The sequence below is a fragment of the Cebidichthys violaceus genome, unplaced genomic scaffold, assembly GCF_023349555.1.
Source record: "Cebidichthys violaceus isolate CVI_PGR_0920_01 unplaced genomic scaffold, fCebVio1.0.p SCAF_19, whole genome shotgun sequence".
Taxonomy (NCBI): domain Eukaryota; kingdom Metazoa; phylum Chordata; class Actinopteri; order Perciformes; family Stichaeidae; genus Cebidichthys; species Cebidichthys violaceus.
Window position 1 is genome coordinate 10,024,995 of NW_027176361.1, and position 17,023 is coordinate 10,042,017.

The window sequence follows — 17,023 nt, forward strand, 5'->3', positions numbered from 1 at the left end:
TTCCAGATATTTGGGACAAACACAAAATGTATGTCTTCTTGTAAGAGGTGTTGGTAAGTTAAAAAATAAGTAATTTATACAGTGGATCAAGCTTGTCATTCATCTTTAAGTGTAGCAGAAAACAGATGAACTATGGTTCCTCTGGATGTTTCCTCATGTCATCAGTTAGTACATTCTGTGCCGCTGCATGAAGCCATTAGCAGTTAATCAGCTTATCGATTAACAGACTCATTTGGAGCCTGACGACTTCCTGGAGACGCGGATGGACACTTGTGGTTTTCTGACATTACACAATTAGGGTCTCAAACTCTGCCTCTGCGGGGAGCCACGCGGGCAGCGTCTTTTAACGTCGCGCTCTTTGACACTCGGGGTTTTGTTTTTGCGGACTGCCGGGACGTCTCACGTGGGACACCGGTACTGTTGGGAAGAGGTTGGACGTTCCCACTGGTCTTCTGTCATCACAGCCTGTCCTCCCACTCTCACAGAGACTCCGCCCCCGCTGTTCCCAGTAGACACCGAGAAGCCACCCAGAGAGACCGTCAAGGTGCAGCCGGTTCCCGGTTCCCTGAGTGTGTGTGTGTGTGTGTGTGTGTGTGTGTGTGTGTGTGTGTGTGTGTGTCCGCCGTCTTCTTTTCCACCGCATACGTCATAACGTCTGTATTTGCCTGTGTTGTGACGTTAACTGTCACCAGATATTTTACCGAGGGGAGTAAATTGGAGTTGTCGCGCCTCCAGACGGGATAACAAACGGTCAGACGCACGAAGACAACATGACTTTCACTACGGAGTTTCTCACCTTCCTGGCATTTACCGCCGTCATAATGGTTCACCACTGTAAATCAGGTAATTACTCCATTAGCCAGCATTCTCGTCATAATTAGACCGTAATTGAAGCTTGATAAATGAAGGGCTTTAGTAGACAACGCAGCTGGTACCAAAGTTCAATTAGCGACCGTTAATGGCGCACTTTTAACCCTTTTTATAGTGAGCTATCTTCGTTGAAATAGCTGTTAACCCTGTGACTTCTCATTCTGGATGTTTGTTTGATACTATTTTAATGACCCAACTAAATGGTCCATGTAGCGGCGGGGTTTAGGGCTACCTGTCCTGTAAGAAAAATACTTTAAAGACACTTTTTCCGTCGAGTTTAAATTAAAAATGTAAATCCCGTGCTCAACAGCCGAGTTTTTTTTTTTTTTTTACCTTGTTTTACAAATAGCGTTAAGCCTGTTTAGATGTGGTTGCGCAGCTATGTATTCATTACGTTGAGAGAAACCACAAAATGGTCGAAATTATCTGCGGTGGAATAAGATGAACGAAAGCTTAAGTTTTAAACCTCTTATGGAATATGTTGAACATGTGTCTGTGGTGCTAAAAACGTCGGCAAGTTTGTACAAGAGTGAACTTTAACTTTCGTGGTTCTGTTTCCAGGACAGAAAACCATTTTTGTATTTATTTATTTTTTCGGAGGACATTCTAAACAGTGGAAGCACCTGTAAACGCATATTTACTCGATTTATCACACTACATTTGAGAAAGAGCCGTATTTCCTCTTAGTGACAGCGCATCAATCAAGTACCGTGCTTGAAAAATAGACGTGCAACAAAAATACAAAGTGCGTCAATTTTCAGCCCACGTCGCAACTTAAGTTCACACGGAAGTGAATTAAAAAAATGAATTAAGTGATTATTGGGACTGATGTTAGATTATAATTTTTTTTAACAGATGTTATATTATTCTAACAGTGCCATTAATTCAATCTTCAGGCGACATTGATTTTCCCCTTTTTGTCTCGCGAGCAGCGCTCCCTCCACCGACAGGTCTGTCCTATGAGTGGGTGGACGCGTTCACTGTGAACGTGTCCTGGAAGAAGCCCAGCGGTCTGCAGGACAAGGACGTCTGGTACAAATACGGCCGGGAGCACCCAGATAGTGTAGGAAACCTGCTTTATTGGGGTCTCTTGGGGGGTTTTGTTTGTATTTGTGTGTTTTTTCACTTTGGTTTCACATTATGTAATTAATTTATTTTTTTGACTATTAATTATTATGATTATTTATGCATTGCTTCATTTATTCATTGGTTTATTCATTCACTCTCACTGAGAAGAAAAACAATTTTGGTAGTCGGCCATTGAACGTGGATTATTATAGGTCTGCTCTTTGTTGTGAACAAAATACAGTAATATATACTCACCGGGCCCCGTGCAAGGCCCGTTGTCTAAATGCTAAAAATGCAACCACACACTTAGACAAACAAACATTGAATTACTGTGAAATCACAGTGATGTATGTTGTTTAAATATGAGGGCAAATAATGTGGAAAAAATAAGCAACTTGATGATAAAGGTGATTGCAAGCAGACCTCCACCCCGAGGTGGTTGGAGTGTTTCAATATGTGTTAGCATAACCGTCATTAGAGCCCGTGTTGTTTCTTCCTCCAGTATGTGTGCATGAAATCGAGAAATTTCACAGCGACCCTCCTCACAGAAGAGACGGGCTCTGCCAACTGGACGTACTACGTTTGGACTGTTGAAGACTGTGAGAGTCCGAATGAGAGCACCAAGGAGTCCAAAATCATTCAAACCCCGAAACCAAGAGGTAAGAAGCAGACAGATGTCCGCTGCGTCCGCGACGATGCCCTGAAGTCAGATTTGAATCTTGCCGCTTATAATGTGACGTCTTTGTTCTTGCACCGCGCAGCTGAAGTGAAGGACATCAAATGTCTCATCACCAGGACAAGAGAACTGAACTGTTCCTGGATCCCAGGGAATCAGCCTCTTAAACTCTCCTATAGGTGAGAATTACAGCGGCAGGAAATAGAGGAGCTCCTCTATGTCTCCGGTGATGTGCAGTAACGTTTTAATGGATGCTGTTCTGAGGGGCTAGTTGTTTTTACCTGCCCAGTGCAGGCTTGTTAACACGGGGAACCTTAGTGAAATCATGAGAGCGCTCGGCCCGCACAGATGCTAATGGTCACGAGGTAATCTGTGAGCTTCGTGAACATCTCGTGGCGGCTGAAGGAATTGCAGAAGCAATGCGTTCCATTTCTCTGATCACCTCCCCATCTTGTCGTTGCAGGATTTGTGGACGTACCGAGGAACTTATTAAGCCTTTAAGAGAGTGCGTTCGGCCTTACGTCGGTGCGGGGAGGAATGGCTGCTACCTGATAGCTGATGGAGTCAAGAATGACACCTGCGTGCTTTCTGAAACTGATGCTGGATTGAGCACCTTTAGAATTGCACCAAGTCAGTTTTACCTCCAATAGTTTGTTTGTATCATTGTGCGTAAATAAATGTAACACATTTGCTGTTCAAATACTTGTACTGCCAAGTGCAAGTGAAAAACACTTGTGTGTATATATATTTATATTTTTATTGTCATTTTACACTTCTTCAGTGATAGATCCACCAGAGTTGAGCGTCAGAGAAGAAGGAGATGGCCTCAAACTGAGCTGGATGCATCCAAAGTTTGGAAAAGGTTGCAGCTGGACATACACAGTCTGCTTCAAGAAATGCATTCACTCCGAAGTAAGTAGTTCAATTTAACTGCTCAGCCTAGAATTCTGAAGTCACAAAGTTTCTCCACACCGGTCAGAGTGCAACACTGTGCTTTTGTGCGCTTCCTGTTTTAGAAGTGTCTGGACTTCACTACAGAACCTGTGGTCATGCCCTACGATAAAAGCTGCCGCTACGAGTTCCGGTCCAGTGTCAAGACCGATAACTATTGCAAGACAATTTTCAGCGAACGCGGAAAAGTCGTATCTTACGGTAAGTGTCCGAACTATTATAGCGACACTGATTTCTCACTTTATTAAGTGCACTAAAACAAGATCGACATCAAGTCATTCAATGCTGAATGACATGTCGAGGAGGACTTTTGTTTGCAGAGCATATTTGTCGTAGGATCCACTGATTCACACGCTTCAATGCTGTACCTTATATTCTTCAGTACACCGGTATTATTAAAAGAAATGGAACAGACATCAACTCATACAGGGTTTGATTTACTCTTGTTCTTGTCAGAAAATTTGATAAAATAGATCCTGATGCAAAAACAATGTGTCTGGCTGGTTAAAGTGTGTCAGATATCAGAAAGACTTTGTCCCAAAGGAACAGCTAGAAAGGGAGGAAGTGCAAGTAAGAGCCAGTATCTGTTGCCATCAGTTGTTCCCCGTCAGGCCTCACTGCACTTCAATATTGTCGTATTGTCTGCTTTTCATGTTCTATTGGAGCCATGTTTGGTGGAAAAAGTACTAATGCCACACTGTGGGGAAAAAAAAAAGTTATCTCTGCACATAGAAATGATTAACTGTTGTTTTTTATGAGAAAAAAATATATTGCATTAGGACTTCGTATTGTTCACTTGTATGCTGCAACACTTTTCATCTAATTTGAATCACCGCAGGTACCAACGAGCCCACCGACGAGACGCTGACTGTGGTCGCCATCGTCCTCCCCGTCATCCTGTCCGTCTGCATCTTTCTGTCCTGCTACTGCTTCAGGAGGTACGTTTTGCACACGGCACAAAGCACATTTCTGGGTGCCCAAATTTCTTTACACCAACATTTCGCAATCTATTTTTAATGAGTGGATGCCGTAAAGCATACCTATGTGCAACGACGTAAACACGAGCTCATTGCAACACAGGGATCTGCCTTGCACTTTCAACTGTGTGTGTGTGTGTGTGTGTGTGTGTGTGTGTGTGTGTGTGTGTGTGTGTGTGTGTGTGTGTGTGTGTGTGTGTGTGTGTGTGTGAGAGAGAGAGTCACATGGCTGACAAAGCTGCCTCACCCTCAGGCACAGGTTGGGAGTGTTGTAGGTGGAAGCGCAATTAAAAGTCATAAAGGAATGTCCACTGTGCTCAAAGTGATTTATGGTATTTAAATATCCCCTGCAGACATTAAAGTGAAAGTGCTCTACTTTCATTAATAATCTGCATCTGAAATAGTTTTTCCACATAAAATCCTAAAAAACAAAAAAGAAACCACCTGCCTGTTGCCGTATTCTAGATTTCCCGTTGTGGTGGAGGGACATTGTGTGCTGTTTTTTCTGATCTCTGCCATCGTGTCCGTTTGCAGGCACCGCTCCATAATCTGCCCCGTCATACCAGATCCTTCAGCCATATTCAAGGAAATGATGATGAACGGAAACAAAGAACTTAAGGTATGTTTTAGGGATGGAATACGTATATATATTTTTTAAACATGTACGCTCTCCCCACACACACTCATGACCCTGTTCTGTTTTTGCAGACGACAACAGGGAGTCTGTACACGCCGGTGCCAGAGCCCATTGAATCCTGCAAAGTCGACCTCGTAGCAGATAACATTGTCGTCCCGCTGAACTCCTGACATGCGCCCGTACGCTGCAAAAGCCTGCAGTGCAGCTGGACTCGCACTCTGGGTGAATTCCTCGAGGAACGTTCATAAAGTCTGCAACATCCGTCGGGCGCGGTGATGGAGTGAGCTGTGCCGACCTGACTCTGTGTCACTGAACCACTAGAGGTCGGCAAATAACAACATCTTCAGCTGCTATTGGCTAACTCTCTAAGGCAGTGCAGATGTCCGGCTGCTGAGGCCTGGATAAGGAAATGCACGGAAGCTTTGGAGCAGCTTTCAAACTTAACAATACAAAGCCATCAGGCTGTGGACCTGGAAATACTAACAGGGCAAGAAAGCTTTCCTTGGCCGCACTGTGCTGCTATCCTCTCGTTGATCACTGGGGAGGGGGACCAGCATGCGGCCGGGTTGTGGGCCAGCGGAGGCTGTATTTACTGGGAAGTGTCCCAACAGGAGCTGCTGCGTCCCTGGATATCTGCTGCAAACATGGAAGAGATGACGGGAGAGTCACGATGGGAAGAGGCTCACGTCTTGCCACCGCAGAAGTCTCGTTCGCAGGAACGACAAGCAACTGTATGACTGCCGTAATGGCAACTAGACAATGGGCAGGAAGCAATAAGTGGGAAGCACATACTTCTCTAATCAGTGATCAGAGACGGTTCATACAACGGTCAATCTGTCTTTTGAAAGTGTGTCCCGTGGTGTTATGGCTTTTCAACCTTTTGTACACAACTTGTTTTGGGAGGAGAACATAGTTTAGGCACCTGAGCACCAGTTAAATGGAGAGCAGCTTGGCTGGCAGCCGGCTGGTTTTGTGTGATCACAGACGCACCCAAATCCAAAATGTCTAATCATCGTTAGTCACATGCTCCTTCCTTCCTTAAACCGAAGGAAGCCGTCTCCTGTTGCTTTGTTACATTTACTGACACTTTTCTGTCGGGTGATTGTTGACGATTCTCGCTGCCTTTTTAATGAAAATAAAGAAAAGTGAAACATGTTTGTGTAGCTTGGTTGTGATTGGCTGCCACTGCCAAGGTAGCAGCTACTCTTCATTGCTCCATTTCTACTAAAGGAACCCACAGAAATACCAACCCAAGCCCTCACAACAGGTTTTAGAGTTTTAGCTAATGGCTTTACTGATGTTACTGACTAATATGATACTTAATAGATCCGTTATAAAACTAAATAATAATAATAATGAACAATCCATTTGGCTGGAATTTATCAACATTTATAATGCAGATTACTTTTTTTTAAATATTTATAAACATTGCAGACATGTACTCAACTTAATGGTAAAGAGATATGAATTTAAGTAAAATTGAAATAATGAAAATTTCAAAAGAAAATAGAATTTGGAGATAAACGAATTAACCATACTTTTGACAGTTCTACCTCTTTTGTTGGTGTTTAGATGTTTAAAACCTTATACACCCGAGGGTCCCCCATTTGGACGCAGAGTACATCAAAACTTAGAGAGTTTTGTGTTAAAAGTAACTGGCAGAGAACCCACGAAGAACGAATATAGTGATGTTATAGTTCTGCAGAAACCTCAGCGTCCTGGGAACAACATGAACTAGGTCACTTCTACATGAGACAAACACATCTCCCATCAGCCAAGCAAACAAATAACAAAATATCATAAATCATACTCGATATGACTGGGACAGACCGGAGAAAAAGGCTGCTACACTCCGTTAGCAACGTGCTACCTACGAACATGCAGCATGAAAAAGCACGAGCGCCTGACGGAGATTACGGACATAGTTTCCATTTCTCTCCCCGGTAAACCATCGCAGAGATATTCAGCTTCGAACACAAAAAGTCACACAGCTTTCATCGAATATTGTACTTACTTTTGGTCGAATCTCTGCGAAAAAATGGAATATCTCCGTACTTCCACTTCATGTTTGTCCAGCTGCATGTGCTCCGTGTGAATCCGTTCGATTCGTGTCTCTCCGACACTCCTCGGATTCTTGAGAGGGTTGGAAGCTCAGCAAATCAGATTTCAGAGCTGGACGTTTTTGAGCTTTATTGGCTAATAGTGCTGTCAATCGTCTAGCTTTCAATTCCAGGCAATTCTATTGGCTCCTACGGTTCGAAGGATGTCTCAATGGTGAAAATCGGAGAAGGGGGGGCTGAGATACAGCCCTGAACAGAGAGTCGAAGCAGGATTTGACCTTAAACTAAATAACTAAAAAGGGCATAGAAAGAGCTTAAAACACTCAAAAAAGGTCCAATCTTCGGTCTATTGATTCATTGAACATCATGAGTGATACATAGAAGTGATATAGAGTGTTTTTGAATTTAAAAAATACTTTTTTATTCAAATATTGGAATATTTGATCAGTTTTCTAATTTGAAATGCTCTATATTTCATAAATGTTTCACTGTATCTATGTATAGCTGTGTATATAGAGCCTATATCAGTTGTTCTAAGAGCCCAGCATATTAAAAGTCTTGGATACCCATACTTTCCAAAAAACAATCCCCTAAAAGTGCTGTTTTTCAAGATCGAGCTTTTGAGTTTTCCAAGTTCTGCTGTGTTCCATCCTTATCTTATGTGAACCAGTAACATGTATTCTGATAGTTCCATGATTTTTCTCATCTCAAAAATGTATAATTTTTTTTTTTTTTTTTTTTTTTTTTATACAATTAATTAGGTATTTCTTATCTTTATTCGAGCTGAGGCCTGCAAATAGGCCTCGTTTTTAATTAAGTGTCATGTGTATATATATATATATATATATATATATATATATATATATATATATATATATATATATATGTATATATGTATATATGTGTATGTGTATATTCTTTAAAATCAGAAATACAGTGAAATTGTGGGTAGTTTTTGTTATTTGACGTTACATTTACTGTTTAATCAATAACTTTACCATGAATGTTCATATTATGTTCAAAATGTCTGACACTTTTACAATCAATTTTGATATGATAATTATTTACACAACAGATAATCTTTCATCCAAGTCCAAAAAGTAAGATTTGTGCATTGTGAAATAAATGTATTATACGCTCTAGTTCATCATTACAGATCTATGGAATCTGGAGAAATATAAATTGTCTGGATGTAAAATGTGGCTTTGTCTTTGATCTCATTATATCTTTAATATATATATATATATATATATATATATATATATATATATATATATATATATATATATATCTTTAATATATATATATATATATATATATATATATATATATCTTTAATATATCTTTAATATATATATATATGAGCACACTTTTGGCGTATTGTTTGTGTGGGCGTACATTCACGTGCGCCCAAAAAAATAAGAGGAAGCACTCCGCCCAACTCCAACCTCCCGACATCTCTCACTCGGTCCATGGAAAGAGCTGGAAGTTAAAAGTGGGAACGGACATTTCCCGTCTTCCGTGTTTTTAGTAACCGTGACAGCGGACCGGACAGTGGACGGCTCGTCGGTAGGAACGGGAGCGGTTAAAGGAAAACGTCGTATCCTCGAAAGTAAACTTCAGGAATAAGACTCAAAACAAAGAAAAAGAAAAAGAAAAGATGACCAGGATGTGTCAAAGTGTGGACCTGTTGGTGTTGAGCTGCCTCTTTCTAACGGTGGAATCCCAACAAGGTGAGAAAAGAAGCGTAGCGTTCTGTGTTACGTGTTATATCGCCGATCTAACGATCTATCTATCTGCTTCTTTGACAAATTTTCCTATTTTGCCATGGACCACGTCACGGTGTTTCCCAGTACTGACGTCACGCACATCTGGTTATTTACAGCTAAACGAGACAACATGTAAACTCAGGAGAGAAACGCGTTTTTAACTAAGTACAAGTAGATGAATGTCAAATAAAAATGCATGGAAGTAAGATTGACACTAACGTGTGAGTATAAAATACTAAATCCTTACTTTGACTGATCCGCTGAAGTTCAGGACAACTCTGACTACACGCTGACTCATACATCAAGCATTTTGACTCTACCAATTCCCATAGGTATCCCATAATAAACGTCCTACATTTTTATACCTGGAAGAGCTTTAGGCGTTGGATTAGGTGGGGTTCACGGATCAAGAGGTGAAATCATATGTCACATTTCTGTCTTTTCTCTTTGTACACCTAAGGCCACATCTTACCTCCTCAAAATGTGTCCCTGACATGGATTAGTGATTTTGACCCACAGCTGTCCTGGGCACCGCCACCGCATTCAGTAGAAAACTGCCAATATAAAGTAAAAGTCAATACCAAACGCAAGGACGACTTTATAGAAAGCGTGAGTATGCATTTATTTTTCTATTAAGCAAAATGCAATTTTATTGAATAGCCATGCTTGTTATTAAAGGTTTGTTGAATGCAACACCACAACACCTTTTTACATCTTCTTTGAGGATCCCTGTAGCACCTGCACCAACGTACCACAACAGTCACAGATATGTCAGTATTCTAGCATTTCGTGTTTCTAATCTTATTCTGCAGAGGCTCTCGTAATTGTAGCAGTCAGATAAAAGACATCTGCTCAACGACACAGGAGTACGGCGCTGGGCTGCCAGTGTTACTGGTGATGGTTCGCTTGTTCACTCAGTCTTGTTCTGTTTCTCTGTTCCTGGTGGATTCAGAAGGTCCCGGGTCCATCCTGGCACACGCACTTTGTGATGGAAGGAGGATTTCTGGAAATGTCGGTACAAACCGTCTGCGGCAACAACCATCCCAGTGAGCTGGTTACGGTCAGCGTCGACTACCCAGGTAGCTCATTTTTGCTCACCGCTGACTTGCGTTAACGCCTGATTTTTGCTCTCAAATTTCGGATGCTTTTGAGTAGACGAAGAGATGTGTGTCTTTTTGAACCAAATATGGACGGCATTGACATCCGTGTATCTGTCGGTTTATTAAGATGTGTGTCTCATTTCATCCCAGTGCTGGTGAGGGATTGGGAGTGCTACATGTACTCCGCCACACACACCCACTGCTCCTGGCCCACAGCCAGCCAAGCTCAAGATCTCAGGTTCTTTTATTGGTATGTCTGTTTATTTTCTTTACATTTTGTGCTTACATAATCACTGTTTTCGCAGTTTTCTGTCAGGGATCATTTGTGAGTAATAAGCTAGGGTTCAACCGAGGCGGAATTCCTCATATTTTATGGCTAATCTCTTTTTTTTTTATCAGTCCAGGCCTCAGTTTAGGAATTGTTTGTTCACTATGTGACACTTATTTTTCAGGACCCATGCCAAGTTTGGCGGTCTATTTAAAATCTATTTCCAGTAATCTATTTTTGTCAGTCTAATGCAACTGTAAATCAATTATCATTTTACATGTGGCCCCTATCATAATACAGCATTTAGTCTCAAGGTTGCTCAGCTTTATTTCTTCATTTTTCTCATTAATCCACTGAAAGGACAAAATCCAGGTTTCAGTCCCTCATTCTTTGATACTTGCTGTCTTTTCCCTTTACCAAAGAGTGGGGACCGGTTCCTAACTAAGAAAAGTCCCTTTTCACTGAAGCTGTAGAGTCCTTGACTTAACGCAGACCTCGTTTCAGCAGATATTGTCAGCCTGAGACTCTTTATGCCGAATAATATTTTCATTCTTGTTAAGGAAGCCTTTTTTCACTTGTAGGATTCGTTTCTCCAAACAAATATTTCTGTATTATGTGGTCGAGAGCTGGTTCTCAAGCTTCTCCCCGATCGGCGGGAATCTGGGAAAGCGTAACCAAACGGTTGGTAACCACGAAGGGAGGCCTCTGACTGAGTCAGGGCCCAGGGGGACTCTTTCAAGAACTTCACCCGGGGGCGAGTGTTATTTGCCTGATGCCCGTTCTTGTCGGCTCGCGTTGGGTTGTCTCGTCGCAAGACTGTTAAAACCGTGACCTAAAAAGTTGTTCTTGAACCTACCTTTTTCCTTAATCCCAAGATTAAACCTGCAGGAGACCTCGCGCTGAATGATTTACTTTATTTTTTCCTGATCAGCGATTTAAATTCTCCAATTGACCATTAGAACGTTGGACTAGAAAATATGTACAAATAAATAGTGCTTGAATATACTGACATTTAGATGGACTTAATTATGTCCAACAACAAAAATCATCTCAGATGGGAGGTCTGTATTCTGATGTCAATGCAGTAGATGCTCAGCCCAAACAGGCTTACAGGGTAGACCATTAATTTTTCATGTGCACAGGTGTGAGACCAATTATTCAAATTATAAAAAATAAATAAGAAATGGTTACACCACCTAACTTCCTGTTTTTTTTTTTTACTTTGGGTTCTAGTATGGATTAAATAAACGGGGTAAAGTGTGTTCATTAGTGAGCTTTAGAGCTGCTGGAAGGCTGATTCTGTTACCTCTATCCCAAGCCATTTCCCATGGTTTTCAGTGTTTATGCTAAGCTAAGCTAGCCGTCTGCTGGCTGTGGCTTTATTATACAGACATAAGAGAGGTATTGATCCTTTCCAGAATGTCAAACTATTTTTTTAACTTCACTGAACAGTGTTTTATATCTGTTGTTGTCCTCTTGGCTAGGTCTGAGTAGCATCATCTGGGAAGAATTGGCCTTATGTTTATAAATTGTATTAATTAATTTGTTTTCTATCAGTTACTTCTTTAAGGATTTCCGGAATAGTCTGCAGCATGAGAGTAAATTACCTTTTTTTATCTTCTCTTTCCAAGGTTATTGCATATGGATTCGGTAGATGGGAATTATGAGCCCTCTTCACTTCGCTTGCAGGAGTGCTCGTTGTACAAAGGTGACGTCAGGACTGGCTGTGACCTGGAGATGAACGTACACCACTCCATCTACGTCTTGTTTAATGGAACGCTGAACAACACGTTTGCCAGGAACACCTTTAACAGATGGCCCATTAAAGGTATGCAGCCAGTGGAATATCACAACTAGTTTGGTACCAAGAGCCGTGTGGAGGAAACGCTCTGATGAAAGACGTCGCACTTCCCCATTCGCTTCTCAGAGAAGTTGCTCTCTGTTTCGCAGTTATCGTGGTGTGGACGTGTGGACGTGTGTGTGTGTGTGTGTGTGTGTGTGTGTGTGTGTGTGTGTGTGTACACGTGTGTGCAGTATGTTCTTGTGTAATGATTCCCAAACATACAACTTTGGACGACACTCAGCCATTTTAAGGGCGAGAGACTTTTCCTAATGGCCTCAGTTGCTTTGCAGTATTTCATGATGTGTATGACTGGATTGTAGTTATTATATCTCTGTAATGTTTGTCTCCATGCAGTGCGACCTCCTCCCCTTAACTGGACAGTCACTAAAACTACAGATAGGTTCCTTATTGAGTGGACCCCTCCTGACATTCCACTGTCTTGGACTTATATAATTAAATACACTGAGTGTGGTAAACCAAAGGTAAGACACACAACAGTACAATATTTAGAATTAAATTGCAGCTATATGAATTCATGTGGTTTGAATCCCTCCTTTCACAAGGTTACTTAAAGCTACTACAAGGAAGTTTGGGTTGAAAACGAGACCCAAAAAAACATGGCACCTAGTAGCACTAGGACAACTATTAGCTGGATTGAGACTCATTGTCCCCAGAGGATGAAGCTTCCTGACTTTGGTGATTCCCTGTCTTTTTCACAAGCACCACCAGCAGGTTGCAACTTTCAGTAAAATATCTCAACAGCTGTTAATGTCATGAAATTTGGTTCATATCATGGTTCCCAGAGGATGAATCCTACCGACTTTTGTGTTTTGAGTGAAATGCCTTGACTGTTGGAAGGATTGTAATGCAATCTGGTAGGCTATCATGATCCCCTCAGGGTGAATTGGAATCAATTTGCTGACCCCGTCTTTTCATCAGGTCAAATTGTCAGATTCGCTGTTGCGTCGGTACAATGAGTCAACTCAATGGGTAGTCGCTGTTACTGTTGTGCCTTTGTTTTCTTACAGATCAAAACGGATATTAAAGGAAATTCATATGAGTTGAACCTGCGCCCTGAGTGTCAGTACTATATGACTATTAAAGGAAGTACGAACGAAGGAGGCACACCAGAGAGTGACGAGAAGTATTTCGGTACGGTCATCGCCTCTCGAAAATGAACTGTCACACCCTTCAGATGTTTTGTTTATTGTTTTACACAGTGATGGAATTTACATTTACTCAAACACCATACATCTACATTCAAATTTGAGTTACCTGCACTTTACTTGAAGTATAAAGACTACTCCATTATGCTTGGTGAGGAATATTTACCTTCACTGCACTGGATTTAAATTGTAACTTTAAAGGTCACGCTCAGATCATAATGGTGCCGATGTTGTTGCATGCAGACGCAGACACGGGTCCTAATGCATGGCTGTACGCTGCCATTATCATCCCATTGATGCTTGCTGGCCTGACAGCCCTGATGATTGTGTGTTGCAGGAAGTATGTTAAGTCTTCATCTTTTTTTTTGCTTTTGCTCCTATCGGTTTTAGTTGTTTGCCTCTGATATTTAACTCTTTCTGTTCAGGAATAAGGAATATATTTTCCCCAAAGTGCCAGAACCCCGGAACCTCCTCAGCGATATTTCTAACAACAACAACAACAAGGTGACTAAGTCTGGGGTTATAGCACATTGAATAGGGTAACAAAAGTAACTAATAGATACCACCGTGAAACTGCCCCAGTTGATTACTTACCCGAAGACAATTAGTTTTCGAATTCTGAAAATGTATGTTTAAATATGCATATTAGGCATACATTTCCAGAACAGAAATCAGAACATTCTTGTTTCATTTTGTTTTTGATACAATGTTCTCTAGGAATAACATGTTCTATAAATAAGACTATGAATGATGTATGAACAAACCCCTCTGCAGAAACCTTCAAAACTAGCAATGATGTTATTACTTCTTCTTCTCAGAGCACTGTTCACAGCCTGTACGTCCTGCCTGAGGAAGAGGACAACTGTAAAATCACTCTGGTGGTAGATGCCCTCATCAACAGACTGGACTTCTGACACATCATCTGCAGTGGCAACACAAAATCTCCCAAATTCTTGTTTTCAATCAAGAGACTGATCGCTTTGTAGGCTCGACCTACTCGTCTTTAGAAGAACCACACTGGACAAACGTCAGGGGAACACTTCTGCCCTCCATCTTACAACGGAGGCCTTGTCACACTTTTTAGGGAGCTGCCCTATAGGATCTCACTGATAGAGTTTACTGTGCTGGGTGCAGACTCGTTTTAAAATAAGTCATAGAGTAAAAAGATTATTTACCTTTTGAGTTGTCTTTTTTTAACCCTTTATTTGCTGCCTAAGATCACATTGCAGTGGTTGCACATTGAAGCCTGCTGATCTACATGTAGTCGTTGGCCTTGCTGCATCTGAGGTCTGAGATTGCCCAAGTTGTGCTTTAACTTCTCCAATGAATGCATTTGTTTCCTCTTTTAGAGCAGCTGTGAGGTGTTTGTAGAGCTGATGAAATACCGATGTGTCAATATAACGATGTTGTTCAAGCAAAATTAAGGAGTATTTTGTTGATGTGCCCAGACTGGCTTATGCTGGGTGCTACTTTTGAATAGTTTATCTTTCATTTTATGTCACTTGCTTTTGATATTTTTTCAATAAAACAAACACAACAGATCAGGCATTCAGTGTTGCTGATTTAAAGGAACGGTTTGACATTTTAAGAAAGATGCTCATTCTTGCCAAGATGATAACATTGATACCACTTTGACATCTTTATGCTGAATATGTAGTTGGTGCTATCTTAGCTTAGCACATTGATCTGTCCAATGGCACAAATCTACCTTTCAAGTTCACTTTAGGATTTAGAAACATTTGAATTGTAGAATTCACTTCACAATTAACACGTTATATCTAATTTGTGTACTCTGGAAAAAAAAAAAGAAGAAAAGAATTATATAATATTATTGTTAGCAGATGTAGATTGTACAGCGATTCTGGCGTGTATGCCCAGTGCTAACCCGAACATAATTACGGAGGAATAAAACAAAGTGGGGCATCAGTTCTGTTCAGTGGAACTCTCTTTGCAAAGTAAAAACTTTATTGACACATGTTAACTTCAACACCTCTTACTGGCTGTTCTCTTTGTCCATCACACAGTACCTGAATTAACTCTATAAGGCCTGCATATGACAATACTAATAGATAACATATACAATTGAGAACACATTTCCTCGTGTATGTTAACAATTATGGTTTGTAATTCTTTCTCTCATATGTGTCTTTTACATTTTCACCTTGGACCAATTTCTGAATACAAAGGCACAGTAATCTAATCAAGCAATAACAACGGTGGTAAGAGTGGAATAAGAGTTTACAAGCAACGTCATCGGTGCTTCCTGTGAGATTAAAATGACCTCCCAATATTGACCCCAATTTCGGAGGAAAAAGGTGGTGAGCAACTGTGCATCATCTGTGTCAGAGTGGAAACAGGTTACACTGTGTCTTAAAGGCCGTCTGTGAAATGAAATCCTGAGGCAGTTCACTATGGTCTGCAGGGTGAAACCAAACGTGTTTTTCAGATTAGTGGGATCTCCAGATTCGAAAGCGAAACTGATTCCTTGGAAAAATACGACTGCTGGTGATTCATTAGCTACACAGACAAGTTTCATTTCTGCTCCGCTTCAAAGTTGGAGGGTGTTTTCAGTAACTCTTTAGTCAGACGAGGACGTGTCGAAATTTAACTAGAAATTGCTCAATTTAGCAGAGCTTGTGGCTTTTCTTTTCAGAGAAGTTGTACAATAGCATTTCCTGAAGATGAGATGCTATGAAAGAGCTCGTGTCTGTTGTGCCGATGCCATTGCAGACTTACATATTCAGGGCGCGTGTTGCTTAACAGGATGGGTGTACCGGCAGACTGTAAGGATCAAATTCTCCACAAACCCTGCTGCACGGGACAAAACCTGGCTCTGCGTTCCACTCGGGTGTCCTTGACATAAAAAGAGCACACAGAAATTAATCATGGTGTCACGCTGTGGTGGAGGGCATGTGGGGAGGGGGGGGGGGGGGTGCAGAATTGGTTATCTGATGCAATCGTGGTGTAACCCCACTAGTGTTATTCCACAGCACTGTTGCCATATAACGCACCTCCACTGGGTGGACCTACATGTGAGAGTGAATGATGAGTCCAAGACTATCAAGTGTAGAATGCCCGTAAAATCCCCATGTCCCATTAAATAAATAAATCCCTTTACATGTTTTCCCGGAGCTATATTTGTTAGGGATATCAAGCATCCGCTCTAATTGCATTACTAATTAGAAATACGTTCCGTTTCTCTGTGAATTGGTTCAAAATGTTTTGTTTCGCTTTTTGTTTCTAAGTCTGTCAAATCGCCGACACATAGCCTAATACGTATAATATTTCAATGTGGAAACGGGGGACACGAAGCTCCGGTGGGCTCCATTTTGGCTCTGTTCAGACTTTTTTTTTTTAAGCGACGAGTGTTAAACCAGCGTGGATTAAACAAGATACCCGGTGGCGTAGTTTCAAAATAAAAGCCCCGGAGGCCTTAACATTTATTTTTGTATTAAAACAAATGTTGTGTTCACACAGTTCTCAATTGTTTATTTATCTGTACATACTGCTTACATATTTAAGATAAACTGATTATGTATTTCATAACAATGTTGCAATATCGCACAACTTTGTTCACACATTTCTGCATTCTGGTAGATATTTACTTTTTTTAAGTACAGTTTTTGTTTTTATTTCAT

At 41.1% G+C, this 17,023-nt stretch overlaps 2 protein-coding genes across 4 annotated transcripts; both read left to right on the forward strand.

The window, feature by feature from the left end:
- Window positions 1-512: 512 nt before the first annotated feature.
- Window positions 513-6,334, forward strand: LOC137874708 (interleukin-13 receptor subunit alpha-1-like). The gene is made up of 10 exons (XM_068713588.1): window positions 513-843; window positions 1,803-1,933; window positions 2,441-2,597; window positions 2,700-2,793; window positions 3,078-3,244; window positions 3,396-3,526; window positions 3,631-3,766; window positions 4,404-4,503; window positions 5,077-5,161; window positions 5,251-6,334. The coding sequence occupies exons 1-10, from the start codon at window positions 771-773 to the stop codon at window positions 5,347-5,349; spliced, it is 1,173 nt and encodes a 390-aa protein (XP_068569689.1). The 5' UTR covers window positions 513-770; the 3' UTR covers window positions 5,350-6,334.
- A 2,351-nt stretch (window positions 6,335-8,685) lies between these two features.
- On the forward strand, window positions 8,686-14,926 carry il13ra1 (interleukin 13 receptor, alpha 1). Of its 3 annotated transcripts, none has more exons than XM_068713590.1 (10): window positions 8,687-8,972; window positions 9,469-9,617; window positions 9,964-10,087; window positions 10,259-10,358; window positions 12,008-12,204; window positions 12,574-12,701; window positions 13,248-13,371; window positions 13,629-13,725; window positions 13,811-13,889; window positions 14,204-14,926. In XM_068713590.1, the coding sequence occupies exons 1-10, from the start codon at window positions 8,900-8,902 to the stop codon at window positions 14,297-14,299; spliced, it is 1,167 nt and encodes a 388-aa protein (XP_068569691.1). In that variant the 5' UTR covers window positions 8,687-8,899; the 3' UTR covers window positions 14,300-14,926. The 3 variants fall into 3 exon arrangements, with proteins under 3 accessions (XP_068569692.1, XP_068569691.1, XP_068569690.1); XM_068713589.1 differs by having other exon boundaries at window positions 8,688-8,972; window positions 9,961-10,087; XM_068713591.1 differs by lacking the exon at window positions 13,629-13,725 and having other exon boundaries at window positions 8,686-8,972; window positions 9,961-10,087.
- Window positions 14,927-17,023: the final 2,097 nt, after the last annotated feature.

Excerpts from the sequence above, each read along its gene's own strand:
- il13ra1 (XM_068713589.1), top strand. The coding sequence starts at position 8,900 with ATGACCAGGATGTGTCAAAGTGTGGACCTGTTGGTGTTGAGCTGCCTC. Across the intron at positions 10,088-10,258 it reads GGTCAGCGTCGACTACCCAG|TGCTGGTGAGGGATTGGGAG; the intron begins GTAGCTCATTTT and ends ATTTCATCCCAG. Across the intron at positions 13,726-13,810 it reads ATGATTGTGTGTTGCAGGAA|GAATAAGGAATATATTTTCC; the intron begins GTATGTTAAGTC and ends CTTTCTGTTCAG.
- LOC137874708 (XM_068713588.1), top strand. The coding sequence starts at position 771 with ATGACTTTCACTACGGAGTTTCTCACCTTCCTGGCATTTACCGCCGTC. Across the intron at positions 844-1,802 it reads GGTTCACCACTGTAAATCAG|CGCTCCCTCCACCGACAGGT; the intron begins GTAATTACTCCA and ends TCTCGCGAGCAG. Across the intron at positions 3,767-4,403 it reads CGGAAAAGTCGTATCTTACG|GTACCAACGAGCCCACCGAC; the intron begins GTAAGTGTCCGA and ends GAATCACCGCAG.